Raw genomic sequence first — 20,862 nt, forward strand, 5'->3', positions numbered from 1 at the left:
TTTGTCGTAGCTAATTATTTAGGACTTGTTATATCAGCAGGATTATTGCCTACATTATTATTGATTGTTACGCAAAGCAACACCGATCTGGTTGCATGTAAATATAGATGTATGCAATCGTACTTCCTTGAAAATCCCAAAACGGACTTTTCGTACGTCAGTCTAACAGTTTCGGATCAATTTTAAGAACTATCTGCTTCCATCGGTCTAGTAAATCCTCCGTTTACCGACCCGGCAGGTGTTATTCAAGACCGCACGCGTGTGGGTTCATTATACCTATCCAACGGAAAATTATCACCCCCACAGGTTAGAGACCGGCAGAGGGATTACACAATTACGTGCTTGCGGTGGACACGTTGGTGTGCTGGCCATTGATTACCCGCCGAGGTTTATATCAATGAATTTTTCCATCCACATCTTCCTTGATTAGTAATAAGAAGGTGTCATGGTCACTGCTTTTGATTAAATTTGTCTATCGTCTTCTTTTATAGAGGAAGATTTTTTGCCCGAATTCGAAGAAGTCAAACCAGAGCGAAGAATGATGTCACTGTATATGAGACGGATTCTCGGAAATTTGGTACACAAACTGTGCCGGGACGCGGAAACCCGTTCGGATTCAATCACGCTAGACTAACAGGAGACGTCAACCGTCCGTAATCGTGATATTGCGAAATCAAACCTGTAATATGAAATTCCCAGTAAGTACGTGCTGCAACTCACCCGAAGGATCAAGCTTGGTGACACCAGAAGAGGGGGTGGCAATAATTAAATCAGTCGTGATTTTTCAATGTCTGTGACGACATCTTCTGAACGCCTCTCAAGAGGGGATCGACAATGGGGCACTTTCCTGGCTTGCAAGATTCCATTCTTTTAATATCAGCGACATTATAGGGGCGAGGTTGTAGGTGGATTTCACCCCCAACGCACTTAGTTATAGTCATCGTCGTCGTCGTCGTATGATTTATACACTTGAATAGACATGTTTGAGTTTTCTGTAGTCGCAAGATGTTTCTCGTTTTCCTGTGAATTATTTAGTGATACATTCTTTACCTAGAATAGAGACAAAATCGTTCGCTTGTCGTTTCTGCAGCTCCCGGCCCGGGGCCATATTTCGTCTGCTTTAACGATGAAAGGTGCATTGCTCCGGTTTTGGAGAAAGTGAAAGTACGCGGCGACTAGTTTTTGACGGGGGTTGAAATGTCGTAAAATGGGGGCCCCTACTTTTGTATGAGTGCTTTAATAACTTTATACACTATGGGTATGTGTGAAGCTTATTTGTTTAAAACGACTGAAATTCAATGTGCCAGACTTGTCCTTTTTTGAAAGTCTAGGAGTTGAATACAAACTTCTGCAACCATGGTGCGATTTCAGACACATCAGCAGACATTTCGAACAAACACTTGGTATTCATCTTCCGACTTCTTGGGATCAAGCTGAATGAAACGGAAATGCTAAAAGAAAGGTATGATAAGTATTTAACAAATTCCAGGAGATCTTCTAGAATGCTTTGGTGGAATCACCCAGATGGCTTCTGGAGAAAATGGCTTAGCAGTTTCGATACAATTCCTAGACAATTTTAAGGCGAAATGTAAATAAGTTTTAGCGGAAATACAAAAGGCTTTCGGAGGTTATGATTTCTGGAAGAAGCTTTAGTGGAATTTTGGGAAACGGTTGAAAACATAATTGTTGCCAAAGTAGCGCTTCCATTTCCCCGCGGTAGTCATCATCCTGGCATTTGGGATCCCGGGAAGTGAATAAAGGTATTAAAAATAGTTTGTTATTTTTTCTATAGATTTTCTGAAAGGTTGGGTTGTCATTTTTATGTGTATACTTTAACCAAGAGTTTCAACCGCCGACTGGTTCATCTCGTCTGAAGAATGGTTTCAAAAAAGAAGATTCTTTCAATACTTTCAGCTGACATTGATGAATACTTGTGTGTGTGTGTGAATTCCCTCTAACCCCCACTGGCCGGCAGTGTTATTATGGAAGAACTCTCTCTACAATGTCGCATTTATGGTCATTGTAGACAGCTTTAGTTCGGGAGTTAGGTGATAGCTCTATTGCAGATCCAGCAACCCCATTTCAGAATGTCTGGAGAGTCACGCCCATTCCGAGGTTACTTTCACTCATAATAAGCCCCGCATGTATGCATCACCGTTATCAAATGGATATTGGTTATACATACACACTTCCAGGTTCGAAAATATTCTTTTCAACCCTGGCATGTGTTTAGTTCAATTTTGATATTTAATTTGTAAACAATAATTTGGACAGCTCTCACCATATTCTGTTCTTCCGCCGCCGTTAATTGCTTCCTTTGGATCCCTTGGCCTTTTTCTCTAACGCTTCGTTGTTCATTCCGTGCTTCTCCGGCAATTTCCTTCCGTAGATCGTCCTGGGTTGCTTCTAAAATGATTCCGCCATTTCCGGGTTTTTCTTGTTTTCCGAGGGAGATAAATCCGGACTAATTTCCGTTCCTGGTTCGATGTTGACTCCTTCCTCGCTGGTTGGTGTGGTCGATTTCATGTCCACCATCTTCCACTGAATTGCCATGGTGATCTGGGACGAGGCTCACGTCCAAAGTCGCTGGTCCACCGAGCGCTCCGTGTGCGAAAAGAGAATGAAAGAAGTACGAAAGGGATCAGTTTCAAGAAGTGACAGTTTCATCAGATTCCCCAACTCAACCATACTCAAGCAAAGTAAGAAAGGAATCCTTTCATCTACACTCAATTTAGCTGAAAATGAAGAAAACCTTAACAGATAGACCAACTACCTGCATGAATTTGAATTTTGAAAACAAATTCCCTTGATCTAGGCAACCTCTGAGTATCAAAAATAACATTTGTTTTTCTTCATTCGTGGCTGGATTCTCATTATCGCCGCTGTTGTTGTAAATATTTATATTCGTCTTCATCTTGGTCGGGATGATATTGAGGATCAAATGCAAAATGATTATTTTCATTTTAAACAAATATAGCGCTGAAGAACGTGGTTCTTAGACATAAGTCGACGGCAAATTATTGCCTCAAGTAGAACTGATGATAATATCGATGATTTAGGCAGTGTGGTCGACAATATTCAAAATAATCATTTTGCCCAAAATGTCGTTGATTATTTTGCTTTTGAGGATCACTTCTGATTTTTTAAAATTTTGGTTTGATAATCGAGCACTGGTGAATATCAACAAACGCGTATTCGTTGATGTATAATAAACTCATTTGTTCATTTCGCTCGTTTCGTAACTACGAAGATGTTCAAAACAAACGCAATTCATCGACACTGGGTTGAAGCGATACTCCTTGCATGTGATGGTAAATGATAAAAACAGACACTGATTGCGACTATATGGTTACTTGGGTCATATGGGCGTCAGAATGGTTCATCGGTTCCGAAGTGAAGTATTTCTGAAAGTGATGTGTTATATTTCTCAATGTTTTGATTTTATCCTAACGTTACCTCCATGTTATATCACAGACAAGCAGGCACAACACATTGAACATTTATCATTGTAAACCCTACCGCCATCTGTCGTATATACTTTGATAAGCAATACACTCAACAGATGATTGTAGTGTGTAAATGTCAAACGCTAAGGAATTGATCATGTGTACCACAACATTTTAAGAGTCTGCTTGTATGTGATCATATCTTCACTATCGCAACTTCGGGTAATCCGCCAATGTACTTACATTTTTCTCAGGCACTTTTGATCTAAATGCAATCATTCTCTCATACTCAAGTGTGCCACGACCAAATTGGCACATCTAATCTAATCTAATCTAACACCAGCACTGCCAGTTCATGAAAGCATCCTGGAAAATGATAGATATACCTCCATCACTTTTCTTTTCTATTTGGTATATGTTGCACATCATAGATGCGCAAAATATATCAAAACGGCCAGGCCTACTGTGCGGCATTTAAGGGGCAAGATGATTTAGAAACATCGGGCCTGTTTAAATCCAAGATTTAAACACGATGCTTCAGAATTCAATAAATGGATGAACCATGGACATCTCGTACCGTACGTTCCGTTGTATTGTTATTTATAAATCATTTGTCGTTGGGAGCATCATCTAGTCTAAAAAGGTTAAGTGATGCTCCATTTTCTTCTAGCGGTTGGGACCTGAGCACTAACTCTTATCCTAGCCCTATATGGCATATGGTTATAGCGCCAATACTCGCTTTCTGAAAAGAGAAGAAGGAAAGCGAAGGATAGGAAAAGGACTTCATTTTCCCAAGTGCCACGACCAAATTGGCACATTGATGAATACTTGTATACATTTTAAGAATCAGTGAAGAGACGAACCATCCCACGGCTGAAAGTCTCATTAATAAAGCTAACTTAACCTAACCTAAGAATCAGAGAAGGCTGGCTCATCAATATAAATCGGTTTGGTGAACAGAACCGCAAATTGTATTAGAAACAAACAAAGCAAAATTTAATAATTATTATTATTAAAAATCATTTAATTATGTACTTTGACTATATGTTTTAGTATTACTTCTACGTGAAGTCAACGATTTACATAGTTGAAGATGCTAATTTCAAATAACAGACTGTGGTGTTAATTTTTATACGATAGATGGAGTAGATGAAAGCATAGGGGGAGGTAGCTCATCGATTCTTCCGGTTCACCTCCTAGCATCGTGCTATAAGGTACCAGGCGATAACCAGGGTAGTTGATCGATAGCTCGATGACATCATTTCGTTGGCGTCTGCAATGGGAAATTCTCATAGCAGCGTTGACGATGGGACGTTGCGAGTTGTTGAATAGCGACTATCGTGGTAACTCACCGATTACCTGTCGATCTGACAAATTTGGAAAGACGTCTGCATTGAATTGTCTCATATAATAATATTCCGCCCACTATATCACAAGAAATTGCGAGTAGCTGAGTGGAATGGAGATAAGTTAAGCATTGGGTACAGGACCAAGTCTCCCCTGGGTGGTGCCAAAAGATGAGCGCAATAGAATCATCAAGTTGCCATAAGGCACGGAGTGAGACTATTGCATGGCTGGGTAGTCAAAGTCTTCCATTCGTTAGTCATTTCAGGTGGATTAGAACAGGTTTAGGTGGGCGTTGGCCAGATTTGGATTTTTCAGATGTAATCCTGGATAGGACCCTATCATTGAACGTCGCGTAAAAGTGAAACTTAATGAAGGCCTAAGTACTTTTTCGTAGTTTTTAGTTTTCGGATTTGAAAGATCGTCGGTTACAGTGGCCTGCTTACTGAGCAGAAAAACGCGGTCCCAGGTCCTTACATATCAAAGAGATTTATGGTAAAATCGCTTGTGTATCGTGTATTTTGCGAAACTCGTTGTTGTCGTTGGTTCCGGGTTTGAATGGATACAAAAAGTTGAGCAATGGTATTATGTGATATGAGGGGCTCGGTGGCCTTAGAGCAACCGTTTTTGCTTACTGAGCAGAACATCATGAGTCTAATCTCAGGCCCATCCACATTCAAGATTCGTCAATCGTTTTATTTGTTAATATGACTACATGGTAATAACAGCAACTCGGTGATTAAAAAGGTGCTCGTCTGCCTAGTGACAAACGTTTTTGCTTACTGAGCCGAAGACCGTGGGTTTAGTCCCAAGCTCCTTCGCGTTATATGATCGTTAGGAAATCAATTCAGCTTATCGTTTACCAAAACGAACCCTGCTGCAAACCCAACCCTCTTATCCAACATCCCAGTGATTCCTCGTGGAAGTGCAGAGGTGTTCTCGGTTTCCATCAAAGCGAGTGTCATGTCAACATAATCCTTCCCCTTCCTTTCTTGACCTGTGTTCGGGCGCGGCCGGCGCTGGTATTGCCTAATTTAAGATCACCAGTTTTTACACATTGAGGATGATTGCTAGTCCCAAGCATCGTCTATTGGTTCTCTGATCTGGCAATAACAGAGTAGCAACCGTGGGCGGTCAATCAAGCTCAAGCTCAAGCTCAAGATAGATGGAGTAGATGAAAGCATAGAGTTGATAGTTCCGTTAGAGTACGGCAGTGTGAGGATTGCATATAGATATTAGAATAGCGAGCTAGGACAACTTTTAAGGAAGGTACAAATCGGTTTTTTCATCTCTCTTTACCAAACTCCCCCTTTGGAGAGGGATGGTGAGGGGTGTCCCCCACTGGTTTCTTTGGACCAGTTAGTTTCGTGTGATGTTCTGTTAGGTAAATGTCACAATGTAATAACGAATTATTTGTGGAAACTGTATAGCCGTGCTCATTATGATTACATAGAATGCATATTAGGGTGGTTCAAAATATCGATGTTCCGTTCAATCGATTCTGACCATTCTCCCCAAATTTGAGCTCATTTGGTTGCGATCTCATACTGCACTGAGGGTCCCAGGAAGTTTATAAGGGAATTACTATGGGAAAAGGTTTGGGGCCTCACTAAGCTCAGTCGGTAGAGGCGCAGCTACAAAGCAAGACCATGTTGGAGGTGGGTTGGGTTCGATTCCCGGTCCGGTCTAGGAATTTTCCTGGTTGGAAATTTTCTTGACTTCCCTGGGCATAGGGTATAATTGTACTTGCCACACAATTATACTAATGCAAAAATGGTACAGGCATCAAAAGCTCTCAACTAACCACTGTGGAAGTGCATCTTAGTTGGGAGCACGGAATAAGCTGAAATGCGATAAGCCTTTGGGATTTTCCTTATTAGAGAGTTGAATAGATTTATCTCCTTTAGTTTACTTAAATCTTTGGTTTTAATTAGTTAGGTAGGTTCCGATTCAACACATTGTAGTTTAATTTTTATACCTGTGATCTTGACTTTTATACCTAGGGGATGAGTACTTAAGGGGGTTAGATTTTGAATAGTTCTTTAGTGGGAATGACACTGATGAAGACTGCACATTGTAGTCGAAATACATATCTGTCATGGATACCAAAATTAATTAAGTGGAATTAAATGGAAGATAACCTTTTTTTGCTGTTTTTAATGGACTAATGTACAAATTATTCAGAATTTGTTGTTGTTGCTTAGAAACTGCCTAATCTTCGCGGTATGTAAGAAGCGTTAGAAGCTTATTGTTATGTATGGAGATCTCCATACAACTTTGTCTAGCCTGTCAGTTTGATTAGATAAGCCGTTTTTTTTGCTATGATTTATTTAATACGCCATTTTGCGTCATGGCCTAATTCCGGCATAAACTTGGTTCATTGCCCATAGTGAACAATGATGCGAAGTTTCATGAAATTCTGAGAGGAAAAAATAAAGTCGATTCGTCAGTTGGAGTGGAACTGCTCATGACTATCGAACAAAGATACAGGTATTAAAACAGTGCATGAGTATCACTGATCTATTCGAACTTTTTACAACTGAAAAGTGTAGAATGAACACTGACAAATAGGCATAAAATTTATACTAAACTTCTGCTCAAAATTATGTAACGGTACTTTCAAATGTGCAGCGATCCGATCTGTCAAAACCGACACTCAAAAAATATCACATATTTGTATTGATAAATTTTCATGTGTCCTTGATTTATTTTCCGTCAATGTTGTTTTCCGTGCTGAGTACCAATGCTACCGACGCCAGGGAGGCAGTTCCCCCACCTGGATCCTACCTATCGACCCATCAACTTATGAACCGGGGACCAACGGCTTTACTTCCTTTCCGAAGGAAGGCGTGATCAGAGATTTTATGCCTTAGAACATCCCGGCGACGCCGACTGAGATTGATTCCAGGCCTGCTGGGGTAGAGGTAATCACGCTTACCATAATTTCCATGTGAAATTCCACATGATTTTCATGTAAACACAAACAGAATCCAATAATAAGTACGCATGAAATTTATGCATCAAATGAATAGTATGTGTGGTTACACATGGCATTTATGTGTCCGACCCCGTAACGCGGGTAGATCACCTTTTCGTGGTACGGGATGTAAGATCTACCACCGATTTCTAGTCCTGACTACTTCAAACTACGGGAACATGATTTTTGACGTAGGACTACGTCTGTGATTTCTATATGGGGGTACACTTTGTGAAAACCTATAATGGAACATGTAACGAAATTATGAAAGATTTTGAACGTTAATAACTCAGCTGCCACTTGACCAATTTCAATAATTTTATCACCATTCGATTAGAAATATTTCTACGCATCGCAATGAACAAGATAAGAAACTATTGAAATGTGTCAAGCATTGTTCAAAAGCGTCGAAATAACTAACAAAATCACCAATTACCTACACTCATATGCTGCTTCCCCAACACTGTCATTAGAGAGTCGATAGTAGACCAAACAAGTCGAAGTGGCATTCGTCTCCGATCTTCGGGCGTGTGCAAATAGGAAGGATGCAATTGCGTAACATTTTGCACACCGGAAGCAGGGGTACTAGTAATTTTGATCGATTCTCTTAATCGACTTTCTTTTTCGTTTATAACTCGACGGCAAACACATTCATTGTTACGTTTGTTGTTCTGGATAATAGAACAGCATATCAGAAATAGTGCGAAATCGGTTAGGGAAGCCATGGTCAACAAATCGATGAAGAGAATTGACTTTCACCCCTCTACTAGAAGCCCCTTAATTCAGTCGTCGTCATAGCAATGAAAATTAGCATCGCACCGCTTTTGGTTCTTGGGTTACACCTGCTGGTTGAAATTCTGCTGTTCGACATTTTCGAAGGTCCTTCAACAACATGAAATTGCACTATTGTGTAGTCCAATTATTCGATTAACGATTAATCGTAAAGATTTTTCCAGCTATTCGATTAAATATTTATCGAATTTTCAATTATTCGAGCGCGTAACCGACATCCCTTCTTATTTCTACTCGTTCGATTTAACGCAGAGCGCAGTAGAGTGCTAATTTATCTGAACAGGCATAGAGAAGAACCATAACGTGAAATAGGATCATAAATTCGTCGAAAAAAGTTTTCGGCGTCTTTCTGCTAAAGGCTAAGATTTACCAACTTGTTGAGAGAAGGAGTTTAACGAGAAAAACTAAAAAGGGGAGGAGCTTTAGCAATCATTGAACCGAAGAATATGGGATTGTACGGTCCGATTTGCTGATTCAGCTGCCTACATGTCATCATCATCTTCCATCGGCCATTTCAGGGCCACCAAGATTTTCCAAAAGAGTTAAATTTGTCAGTGAACATGTCCTAACTAAAATTTATATCGAAAGGTTCTTTTCAGGGCAATCATAGTCATACTAAAGAGTAACAGAGAGAACCCCGCTCAAATAACTATTCCTACAAAAAACACAAGCTCCTACTGCAGTTAACAAACAACATTTATAAGACCACGTACTCATACGACACCATTGCGTACAACCCCATAGGGCTGTCCCTTTTTAGTTATCAAAGGAACACATCTTGGTCCTTGTTACTTGTTATGCCTTGTTGATAGTGACAAGACTCAGCTTTGTCCACCGAGGATGATCTTGAAACGAGTATCAAATGAGTTAGTTAGTCTTCATCTATGTGATTCCTAATCTTCTATTCGTTGTTCCCTAAGTTGAAGTGGTTAAGACTATAGGGTTCTGATCCAAAGGGGCGCGCCTTTGCCTCCGAAGGGTATAAAGAGCGGTACCTTTCAATTAGAGTCGGATCCTTGCGATAAATGCAAGAATGACAACTGTAAAAAATAGTGATGGAGTAATACGACATGCACTAAACTAAGGACACGCGATATACTACAATAGATCAAATTACTGGTCGCAGTGGTGTTAGGTCCCGAACAGAGGAAAAAAACTACAAGGGACAACCCTAAGGGGTTGTACGCAATGGTGACGTAGGACTACGTGGTCTTATATAATAAATTTATTTGTTCACTGCAGCAGTAGCTTGTGTTTTGTGTAGGAATGGGAATCTGTTTATACTCTTTAGTATGCCGCGCTTGACATATATGGCCCACAGCGATTCACGAAGAGCTACTGATTCCGATCAATAGCGGTGCGGCTTCTTCCTCATTCTATGGATCCTGATGTGGGCTGCTGCTCGCTGCTTGCAGGCAGCCTTTCGTTGTGTATTGGAGAACACCACCACTCCCCACGCGGTGATTGAATAAACACCGTTTGGTGAGACCGGATGGAATTCAACTTTGAAACCTGAGTTAGGGAAATCCAGGGCTGTTACAACAGGCGCGGATTTTGCGAATTTCGCGGATTTCACGATTTTCGTGGATTTGTCGCGGATTTGAACTTTCATTAAATGATTTTGTGAAAATCGCGAAGGGACTGGTGCGCTGTCACAAAAATAGTGGAATTCAATGTAACCTTTCCGTCCCGGATGAATTTGCTGTCATCAACTTTATTGTTCATTTGGCTCTCAATTTTTTACCGTTTCAAACCAAACACCCTGCAAATAATCGAGAAATGATCTCAATTCCATAAGTCACACCGAATTTACACGGAAAAATCCCTGGGGTGTGTTCAACGTGAGACATTTTTTTTTTCAATTTCCAATATGAACATAGTATTTTTCGTTGCCAAATCATAAACGAATCGTATATATACAATAGACTGATGCAAAATTTGAAATTTTCGCTCCACAGTGCTCAAACGGTTCCAAATTGGGCCCTGATTAGCCTCCCAAAACTTGAACTCATTTAGTGAGAAACTGACTTGGCACAAACCGTTTGAAGTTTATATGGAAATTACTATGGGAAAACAAAACATGTTATTCATTGTATTCTAGCCTTTTTACATATTGTACAGTTAACAAGTTCTATTACTAGTCTTATGGGAATTTTCATCAGCTACAACTTTGCAGAAAATCGTTTTTCAGCAAAACGTCAAATTAAATAGTTATTAATTGTTTAAGAGATTGATAATCTTATGGCAAGATTAAGCAAGTCGGAGACGAACCAGCCCAGGGCTGAAAGTCTCCTTAATAAAGATAAAAAAAAAAAAGATTAAGCAACTGTATTGTGGGCAACACTGTATTCTGTAGTGTGACATAGTAGCCATGATTTTTGTCCTCTATTCTACGCGCCATAAACACCAATGTTGCCTGCTGAACAGTTGATTGAGCATAATCATAAGACATCAGTGTCTTGAATCATTAATAATTTTTATTCCTTACATTTGATCAAAAAGTGGTCTTTAACAAAGTTGTAGCTGAGAAAATTTTCAACAAACTCAGCTATCATTTTCTAAAGTAGAGTGAACTGGTGAATTTTGAGATAGATATGAACCGAAATTATGGTTTCTCCATAGTAATTCCCATATAAATTTCAAATGGTTTGTGCCGAATCAGTTTCTCACTAAATGAGTTCAAATTTCGGGAGGCTAATCAGGGCCCAATTTGGAACCCTTTGAGCACTGTGGAGCGAAAATTTCAAATTTTGCATCAGTCTAATATACAAGTAATTGCCATGTATACCGGATATTCTAGGTTCTCCAAATCGTCCTGGAGTTTAGTTGATTTGTTCTTCTATATCAACCAAGACGACAATAATGTCTGTAGTATCGAAATATGGCCAAACAGATTCAAAGTGTCTATGTGGATCGTGCCCGACCTATTGCTAAGGAAATAAGATGTTGTAGGTTCTGAAATCATCCTGGAGATCAGATTATTTTTCTACAAGATCACCCAAGACTAATTCAATATCCGTAGTATCGAAATATGTCCTAACAAATTTGCAGTGTCTATGTGGATGTTCAAAGATTTACAAATAGATATTTCGATACTACAGATATTATCCCAGTCTTTGTTGATCTAGTTAAACAAATCATATGAACTGCAGGACGATTTGGAGAAACTAGATCATCTGGAATACGTGTAAATAAATCATACATTATCCATATAGACACTATGCATCTGTTTGGGCATATTTCGATACTACAGACATTATTCCAGTCATGGTTGATCTAGTAGAATAAATCATCTGAACTCCAGAATGATTTAGAGATCCTATAACATCTGGTATACATAGCAATAGTTCATGCATGGTCCACATAGACACTATGCATCTGTTTGGACATATTTCGATACTAAAGACATTGTCCCAATCTCGGTTGATCTACTAGATCACATTATCTGAACTCAAGGACGATTTGAAGAACCTACAACATCTGGATTACTCGGAAATAGATCATACATGATCCACATAGACAGTTTGAATCGGTTTGGACATTTTTCGATACTACAGACATTATTTCAGTCTTCGTTGATCTAGTAGAACAAATCGACTGATGGCCTGGACGATTTGGAAAACCAATAATCTCCGGTATACATAGTAATAAGTCGTGCGTGATCCACAAAGTTACATATAGGGTAACTGTTTTCGGCAACCAAAATTTAAACGTTAATTTCACTATGTTTTCCCATCAACGCACTTCCCTGAATGTGTCCAAACGATTGTTTAGCCTTTCAGCTTCAATCTGATTATATTTGAACGATCGAGCAATCCAGTAATGCTACATTTTTCTTCAAATAAAGCATACGCACTACAAAATGGGGTTGATTTCGAGTTGCCGATAATAGAACAGCTGGTTAACACGCAGTTCTAATGTGAAGGTTGCCGAAGAAAAAGAGGCTGCCGACAATAGTCACACTCACCTGAGAAGTTTGGAGCGTTGTAAAAACGCTTTCAAAACGTTTTGAAAAATTCTGTCGAATGGAATGGATAGAAAAGCAAGCAGCAGATGAATGTAAACAAACAGACACATCATATATGTGCGTGACGCTGAGAAAATGCTAGTAGAAGTGCAGACGCTGCTTAGATTGACGAGAATACGTAAATTCCCTTATACGATTCGGTTATGATTTGACCACGAAAAGGTTCATATTAGAAATAAAAAAATATCTTGAAAGTGTCTCAGTGTAAATACAGAATCGCGACGTGACCAACAAGTGTGACTTATGAAACTCTGGTAATTTCTCGATTATGTGCAGGGTGCTTGGTTTGAATCGGTAAACATTTGAGAAAACTAGAGCCAAATTAACTACAACATTTAGGACAGCAAAGTACGTCAGAGATGCAAAGGTCAATTTTAAAGAAAATTTGCATTTCAAATGAAAATAATCTCATAATGTAAGGGTGTTTTATTATGTTCACTTATTACTCAGAATGAAAACTATACATAAATAACTGAAGATGATATTTTTTTAAGTTTTTGAAGTTTACAAACGATACTCCTTTAGCTCAGTCGGTAAAGGCGTAGCTACAAAGCAAGTCCATGCTGGAGGCAACTGAGTTCCATTCCCGTCCGGTCTATTAATTTTTCGGGTTGGAAAATATCTCTACTTCCTTGGGCACAGGATGGTAAAGGCATAGAAAGCTCTTAATTAAAATGTGAAAGTACTTCAAAGACCACTAAGTTGAGAGCAGGCAAAAATCTAAAATGCTATAATCAATAAACTTGAAATGCCATGTAGTAGTATACAAATGGTATTTTTAGACAATGAAAACAGTTTTTTTTTGTCGCGGATTAGGGAAGAGCGCTACTTCGTCGTAATCGCCCATTTCCGTTCTATCGAGCAGAAATCATCAATAATTTCAATGATTTCACAATACACAAAACAATAATACGTTTGTTCTGATGCGTTAGTTCATTAGCTACAACATAAATCCTATTAGAGCGCATTGTATGCATATTTACGCTCATTGTTCTCAAAACAAAAGAAGCGCTCCTAGCGCATCCCCTTTTTCTCCGTTTATCCGTAGGACGAAGGAAATCTAATGGCGTTTCAATGCGTTTGGACGGAATTGAAACGCGTAGGACGAATTTAGAAGCAAGAAGCAGTGTTAGATTTTTAATAATATCTCAACATTGTTTGACTCTTTATCAAATCCAACGGTACGTATGGAAAGGTGGATAAATTTAGAAGTTATCTTTGATGAAAACATTCCATGTTTTGTTCAAACCCTTTCCAAAAAGCGTGGTAAAGTGCGCGATGTCCTTAGTAGGACGGAAATTAGATCAAAAACCCTAGTATTTGAGTTCTTTTGAGAAATCGTGGATTTCGCGGATCAAATTTAGAAAATCTTGTAACAGTCCTGGAAATCGCTTTTTGCAGGCAATCGGTGATAATTTTAATTCCTATAGCAACAGTTGTACATTCGTGCTATTTTCAATAGTGACATTTTGAAAAAAATGATTAAGTCTCAGCAGATGCATAGACAAATTTCTGATCGATTGGTGGTAAAATTATTGGAATTGGTCCAGGGGCAGCTGAGTTATTAACGTTCAAAATCTTTCATAATTTTGTTACATGTTTCATTTTCGGTTTTCACATTGTGTACCCCCATATAGAAATCACAGACGTAGTCCTACGTCAAAAAAAGTTTGTGTCCGACACGTTGATATCATTCATGTGTGGGACACATAAAAACAATCTTTTAAATTTTCTTAGCGTAGGATTTTGTCGTAATTTGTCCAGAATAGATCAGATGCGAATCAACTCATAAATTTTGAACAAGTGTTCATGGCTTGACTAAACGTTTTTCGCGAACATGGGAACAGGTGTCAGTAGTGTGCTTTGAGCAGAAATTTCATGGAAATTTCTATGTTCATTTATGTCGATTTGTCGTTGGAATGAATCTATTTTTTGAGAGCCATATACAGTCACCCCAGTATTATGGGCCAGCTACCCGCATAATCAATAACCATAAGATGCGCCTAACCACCAATTCGGGATATAATTCTAACTTTATGTGGTACGGTCGTACCATCTATGATATCGTTAGTTAGGGTAGTCACTATTATGGGTCAGTTAGTTCTGCGTGTTTATCGAATGGAAGTGGCCCATAATTGTGGGTGACCCATAATACCATAATTTTCATGCAGAACAGGGGGAATTCGGCCCAAGTCACCAAGCTCCCTTTTACGTGGTTTTGAACATGATGACAATTGGTTCGCTCAATAGTTTTCACACCAGGCAGGTGCAGTTTTTTTTGCTGGTCATATTCGTTTTTAACTATCAGAACCCCAAGGGTGCTAAGAGCGTGGCGATGCTGTGAACAAGCACGCTTCTCGGCAACAAGACAGGCATGCTGTGTCGCATTACGCACCCTTGGGGTTCTGTTAGTTAATATAGTTGAATAATTTTCGTGCACTGCAAGGAAAATTCGAGGAAAATAATCTGCAAACTCAGTGGATTTTGAACGTGGTGAATTTGACTCCCTTGCATTATTAAGTCTTAAAATGGTCTGAATTATCCATCAAGTTTGGAAAATCGGTTGTTATTCGGAGATTTGACCATTTTCCGTCACCTACCGTTGACCAATCGATTTCTCGTGAATTTATACACTTGAATAGTTCATTTGGGCCCGATTTTGCCCAATGCGCATTGGGCTAATGCTCATAGTTACTCAAGTAAGAATTTTTCAATTCTTTGAAAATTACTGTCACTGTCCATGTTGTTATATTTTGAAACGTTAGGCCATTTTTTCCAGAAGTCAACGTCATTCTCAACGTATCAAAATTTACGTCACACATCTTATAAATTCGACCTACGTTAGCATCAGTTGATCGGGTTATGTTATGTCACGTGCTGCAAAAAGGGGGATGAGGGAACCTTCTCGCAAATACATGAAATAATCTGACGTTATTTTCCGCATCCACCTACCGTTTATCAGCAGCAAACAGCAGTCTCGCTTTCGGGGAAATTTACGTTCAAAAGGCTTGTCGAACGTACGAGAAGGCAGAGATTGCGCAAATTATAAACATGCGTACCCACCGTCGCGGTTCGAGCTCAAAATTTAACTTTTCTGTGAATGCGAAGATGAGATACCAATTATTTAATCAAAAAACATATGCGTTGATTACGATCCACTGCTGATTGTGCTTGGTTATGATGGAAATTATTATAATGACGCAGTTATTAGTCTGTTGTTAGTAATGTATGATAGCTGTGGTTAGAATGATCCGTTCCCAGTAAAATTTCCGTTCCGATGTTCTCTTTGACACGTTATTCCATCGCAAAACACATATAAATCCTTCATTTTACAGACACTCAAATTTGATTTCTTCATTTCCTAATCTGATTAAAAAAAAAAAAACTCGAAAAAATCTGCATCTTGCACTGCATACTCTTATTTTGCTCCTACAGTTTTTCTTCAATTTTATGATTTGATATCACCTTGCTGTTCCGTAGCCGTTGTGTGTTTGTAACACCTAGTAGATGTTATATCTTTTCTTCCATTGAATGATTGACACTTTTTTTTTAATTGATAGAGTGTAGAGCATTACTGATTCGAATAAACTATCCAAACTTATTCTATCACCCTTCCCTTCGATGTTATTGTGTATATTCGTATCATTAGACGATCTGGAAGTAGAGTTTGTCAATAGTCTCCAGTCGACGCAGCAGGAGATGATGACCAAGCTGGCGGTAATCGAATCGGACGGTCAGGTAGTGGGCACGAACGGTGGACCCAGCGTCAACGGAGTCGTCGACGAAGCCAACGACCCAAAGCCGGAACCGAAGAAGAAGGAATCCCGCAAGTGGAAGAACTGGGGCTGGAAGACTAACATGAACACCACACCGAAGCAGACCAGCATCGAGGAGGAGGGTGATTCTCCGAAAAAGTCCGCCTCATCGAAGCATTCTAGCCCGGCAGAATCGCCCAAGCACAAGATAATGGGCGCGAAAGCGGAAGACTTCAACGACATATCGCCGGCATCGCTGAGGCGGAAGAAGTTCCTCACCAGCAAGAACCAGTCGCCGGTTAATCGATCGGAAGCGCGGGCCAGTGCCGGGGCTCGGCTGTACGAGGAACTGGACAGTTTGCAAGACTCGGACGACGAACTGCAGGCTTTGATCATCAATGGACGCCCCGCAACGATACATCTCATCCAACCGTCTACGATACCGGGTCTTTATTGAGGAGAGATTCCTCTCTCACGCTGCAAAATCAAGTGCTTCTGCTAAACGAAGAAAATCGAACATCTCGAATGCCTGTGTTAAAATTAGCAATATGACGACGCCACTACAGCCTAAACACCGCAGTCTGTAAGAATCCCTAGAATCTCGAATCAACGCACATTTTTCATCACAGAACAAACGGTAAACAACGAATTGCTAGTAACAGTCACGTTCAACGACAACAGAAGAGAATTCTTTTTTTGCGTCCGTTAAAAAAAATGCATTATTTCCATTAACCCACATCATATTCGACCTTTGGAACTCCCACGGTCTACGGCTGGCAGAAAAACGGCATCTCACCCAGGTATGGAGCATACATAAAAAAAAAATACTTCTAATATTAGTTCCTTATTTACCGCGCCTGAAAGTCTGCTTTCGGTTTTGTTGTTTGCTTCCGTTTACTTTTATTTTCTGCGATGTTTCCTCATTTTTAACCTAACAACCAGCAGCTGGTAGAGTGAATGAATAGTCTGCCACGCAATAGGTAAACGGTCCATCGCAGTCGCACATTGCGACAATTGCAATTGGGTTCCGCCTTCGCAAGTTTCCTGTGAAGACATTTTACGCTCTGTTGATCATTTATTGCATTCTACTACGATGTTACGCTTTGCGTTGGGTGGGAATCTTGGCTCCGTACCGGATGAATAAGCTGTTCGTGGAAGCTCAGTTGAAGACGAAACCCTAACGCTTATGCTTCCTTACAAACATATGCTGCGTTTCTTTGCTTGCATTGGATTGATGACACCAAGAAGTGGTTAATTGAAATCGTCAAGAAAAAGGTCAAAAACTCAAGCTATAATTATTCAGGGATTAAAAGAAAATTTAGTCAAAATTTGATGCGATAGTAAATTGATATACGTGCCACGATTGTCATTTGTTTGGTCTGAGAATCGTATGGCGCTTATGGGCTGTTTACACATACGCTGGTTCACTAGCTCAACCAGCTCAACCAACTGGAACGAATTTCAGTTGCTCCTGAAATCTCGTGTTGGTAGATGCTGACGCCCTGTTTACATTAGGCTGACTACTTTTGAATACAGTTCTAGTACACTATGTGGTGTTAACATCTGCGGTGGTTTGCTAGCGCTAGTGTTCTAGGTCTGAACTAAAAAATAGTCAGCATAATGTAAACAGGGCGTCAGCATCTACCAGCTTGAGATTTCTGGGACAACTGAAATTCATGCTAGTTGGTTGAGCTGGTTGGGCTAGCGAACTAGTGTTAGTGTAAACACCCCATTAAAGAGGATGATTACAAGAGCAAATTTTCATTATGTCGAAAGTAACATTCGCACCGATCCGAGAAAAATAAAGTTTTGTTTTGATGACCGAAAAGTTATTTCTATTTCCGATTAAGGTGAATTGGGGGATCACTTGATTAATCACCACGGTTATGTATTTGTGCGATAATAATCATTGACCATGTCACTGTGTGTGTGAGATGAAATTGTTTGTTTACTCTGGAATCATCGAAGCTGCAATTTTTCTTTGTCAACATAACCTCCATTTCGTGATATAGTAATTCACCCTACAGGGTTAGAAAGAAAACATTAACAGTTAAGATTCCTATAGCGCGGTTAAGGGGTGACGCCTACCTGCAAGGCCAAAAAAAGCGTAATTTTGAATATTTTTTTCTTGGCAAGACATATTTCAAATCGGTTTTCACTCCTTTATTGCTCTAACATTCGTCTTTGAAAATCAATATATAACCAGTTTTTTGGTGGTGTTAGATTGCCAGGACGCCGCTTCTAAGAGGAGACCTTTTAAAAAAGGTGTTTTGCGGTGACCACGCTAGCACGAGCAGAGTTTATCTGATACCAAAAAATTCAACGGGGTTTCGTTAACAATAAGTGAATTAAGGCTTCGATCGTCGGGTTTCGAAAACAAATGTTGTTTGACAAAATGGCGGCTTTTTAAAGTAAAAAAACTTAAAAAACTGCCAAAAAATTGTCTTTAATTGGCTCGCAAAAATCGTATACAAACAACAAGCGAAATCCGAACGATCGAAGCCTTAAAAATATAGTCCTTAACAGTTTAGAAAAACAACTGAGCGAATCGAACGTACTACATGAATTCCTAAAAACGTGGAGGGTGGTGCCGTATATCCACCGCTATTTATAGGGTATTCCCCAATTAAATGAGCAGCACCACCCACACCCCACGGCACATTCCTTTATTGCATACCTTATTGCTGATTTACGACTAGCCATTCCAGTTGGCAATGTTAATGCATCAAAGTTGGCGTATATTTTCAGCATTACTTTTTCGATGGATTTGTCATTTCGGGGCTCGAAATCGGAATTGTATGGTTTGCAAGTCGGTGTCTGTTGGCTGCGTTGGTTGAACTCGACAGTCTTCTTACAGGCAGGGCAGTTACAAACCGCCAGAGATGAACTAGCCTCAGGCTAAAAATCTCTAAAATAAAGGAAAAAAAAAAAAAAAAAAAAGTTACAAACCGCCAACGGATCTAATTCAGCGGATTTCATTGGAGGACCTCCTGGAATGCTCATAATCACGGTTTCGGAGCGAGTCAAAGAAACTGCTTTCTTCGGTTTCGTTGCGGCGAAGCTTTCTTCAAATCGACCGCCTGAAAACAGTATTCAAATTAGTGCAGTTCTCGAAATTATCAACCACATATACTTGTCGGTGCGCATTTTTGAATCTCCCCCAACTATACGTAGGCCTGTTTCGTCCCTCGCAAGAGATGGTGAACCTAGTTCGAGGTCAATAGGACATTCATCTATAAGTCCTGATGTTAGCTCATCAGTATCCAGGAGGCGTTCGCTATTCACTTCGGCTTGATGTGACCAGAAGAATTCAGTCTCGTGTGACGGAGGGAGTAATTCAATTTCAACCATCGCCGGTAAGGCAATTTCGCCAGGACCCGTATGCAGCATCAACAGGTTTTCCGAATGCGGTAGTGAAATTTCTTCTACATCACGCGTCGTATAGCTATCTGCTGCTGTTTGGGTGTCATATTCTGCAAGAAAAACGTTCTAAGTGATACGAAGAGAAAATTAAATGAACTCTTACCTTTACGGATTATTTCTTCCCAGCCCATGTTTGCATTCTCGTGTGGGACAGGGTCTATTGAAAGATCTCCGACACGGACGTTGTGTTTGTCTCCCATCTGCTTTTCGTGGGAAATTGATGACCGGACCAAAGAATGATCTCCTCCGTCATTTGCAAGGAGCGGCGTACCTGGCTCAAGATCGATGGGAAAATCATCTCTGATTCTTGTCGGGCTTGTGGACAGGAGATGTTCGATATCCGCTTCGGGTTGGTAGCACCAAAAGGATTCTGTTCCATCTAACGGAAACGGAGATTGCAATTGCCTCCCATCCATCTGCAGTAAAGCGGTATCGTCAGGATCCGGTAGCATGGAAAGGTTTTCGTGATACGACATTGGAATTTCCTGTAGATCGCTTGCTGAATAGGTATCCGCTGATCGCAGAGTATGATGTTCTGGATGTTCTAAAAAAAAAGTTATCACGAAGTGAAACTAAACGTATTAAAAGCAATCTTACCTTCATCAGTTACGCCTTCCAGCTCCACGTAATCTACTTCGTCTATATCAGGATCTGTAGGGGGATCTCCGGAACAAACGGTAGCCTGGTTCGTTTGCTTTTTCCGGGAGATCCATCGTAAAAACGCTGCTTTACGTTTTTTCGAAACTTGCGGCATGTTGATTTCGCACTGTTTATATTTACATTTTGAAACCTGTCAAAATCAGCTGGACGGTCAGACGGCAGTGTGGCCAGATGGTCAGTGCAAATTTGATTAAGAAATTGTTTATTTATTTTTTTAACATTAATTACAAAAAATGAATTCAAAATAAAAAAAAATATTATGTTGTGATAACAGTTGACTATTAAAACATTTTTTTTTAATTTTCAAAGCAAAAACGCATTTTTAATATAATTTTCTTGGAAAGCAAATTGACATCACTGGACGTGATGATTGATGATTGCTTACGCACATTGTTGCATGCAGAGTGTATAGTAAACACGAATCGATTTTTTTCTGTT

General features: G+C 39.8%; 1 protein-coding gene across 1 annotated transcript in view; it reads left to right on the forward strand.

Moving 5' to 3' along the window:
- Positions 1-20,862, forward strand: part of Hyccin (hyccin) — a 105,401-nt gene that overhangs the window by 63,710 nt on the left and 20,829 nt on the right. The window contains exon 6 of the mRNA XM_065226668.1: positions 16,236-16,787. Within this exon, the coding sequence (XP_065082740.1) occupies positions 16,236-16,787 (552 nt within the window). The remainder of the gene's footprint in view (positions 1-16,235; positions 16,788-20,862) is intronic.

This window comes from Ochlerotatus camptorhynchus, unplaced genomic scaffold, assembly GCF_037179485.1.
Source record: "Ochlerotatus camptorhynchus isolate MF236.1 unplaced genomic scaffold, CSIRO-AGI_Acam_v1.1 ptg000257l, whole genome shotgun sequence".
NCBI classification, from domain to species: domain Eukaryota; kingdom Metazoa; phylum Arthropoda; class Insecta; order Diptera; family Culicidae; genus Ochlerotatus; species Ochlerotatus camptorhynchus.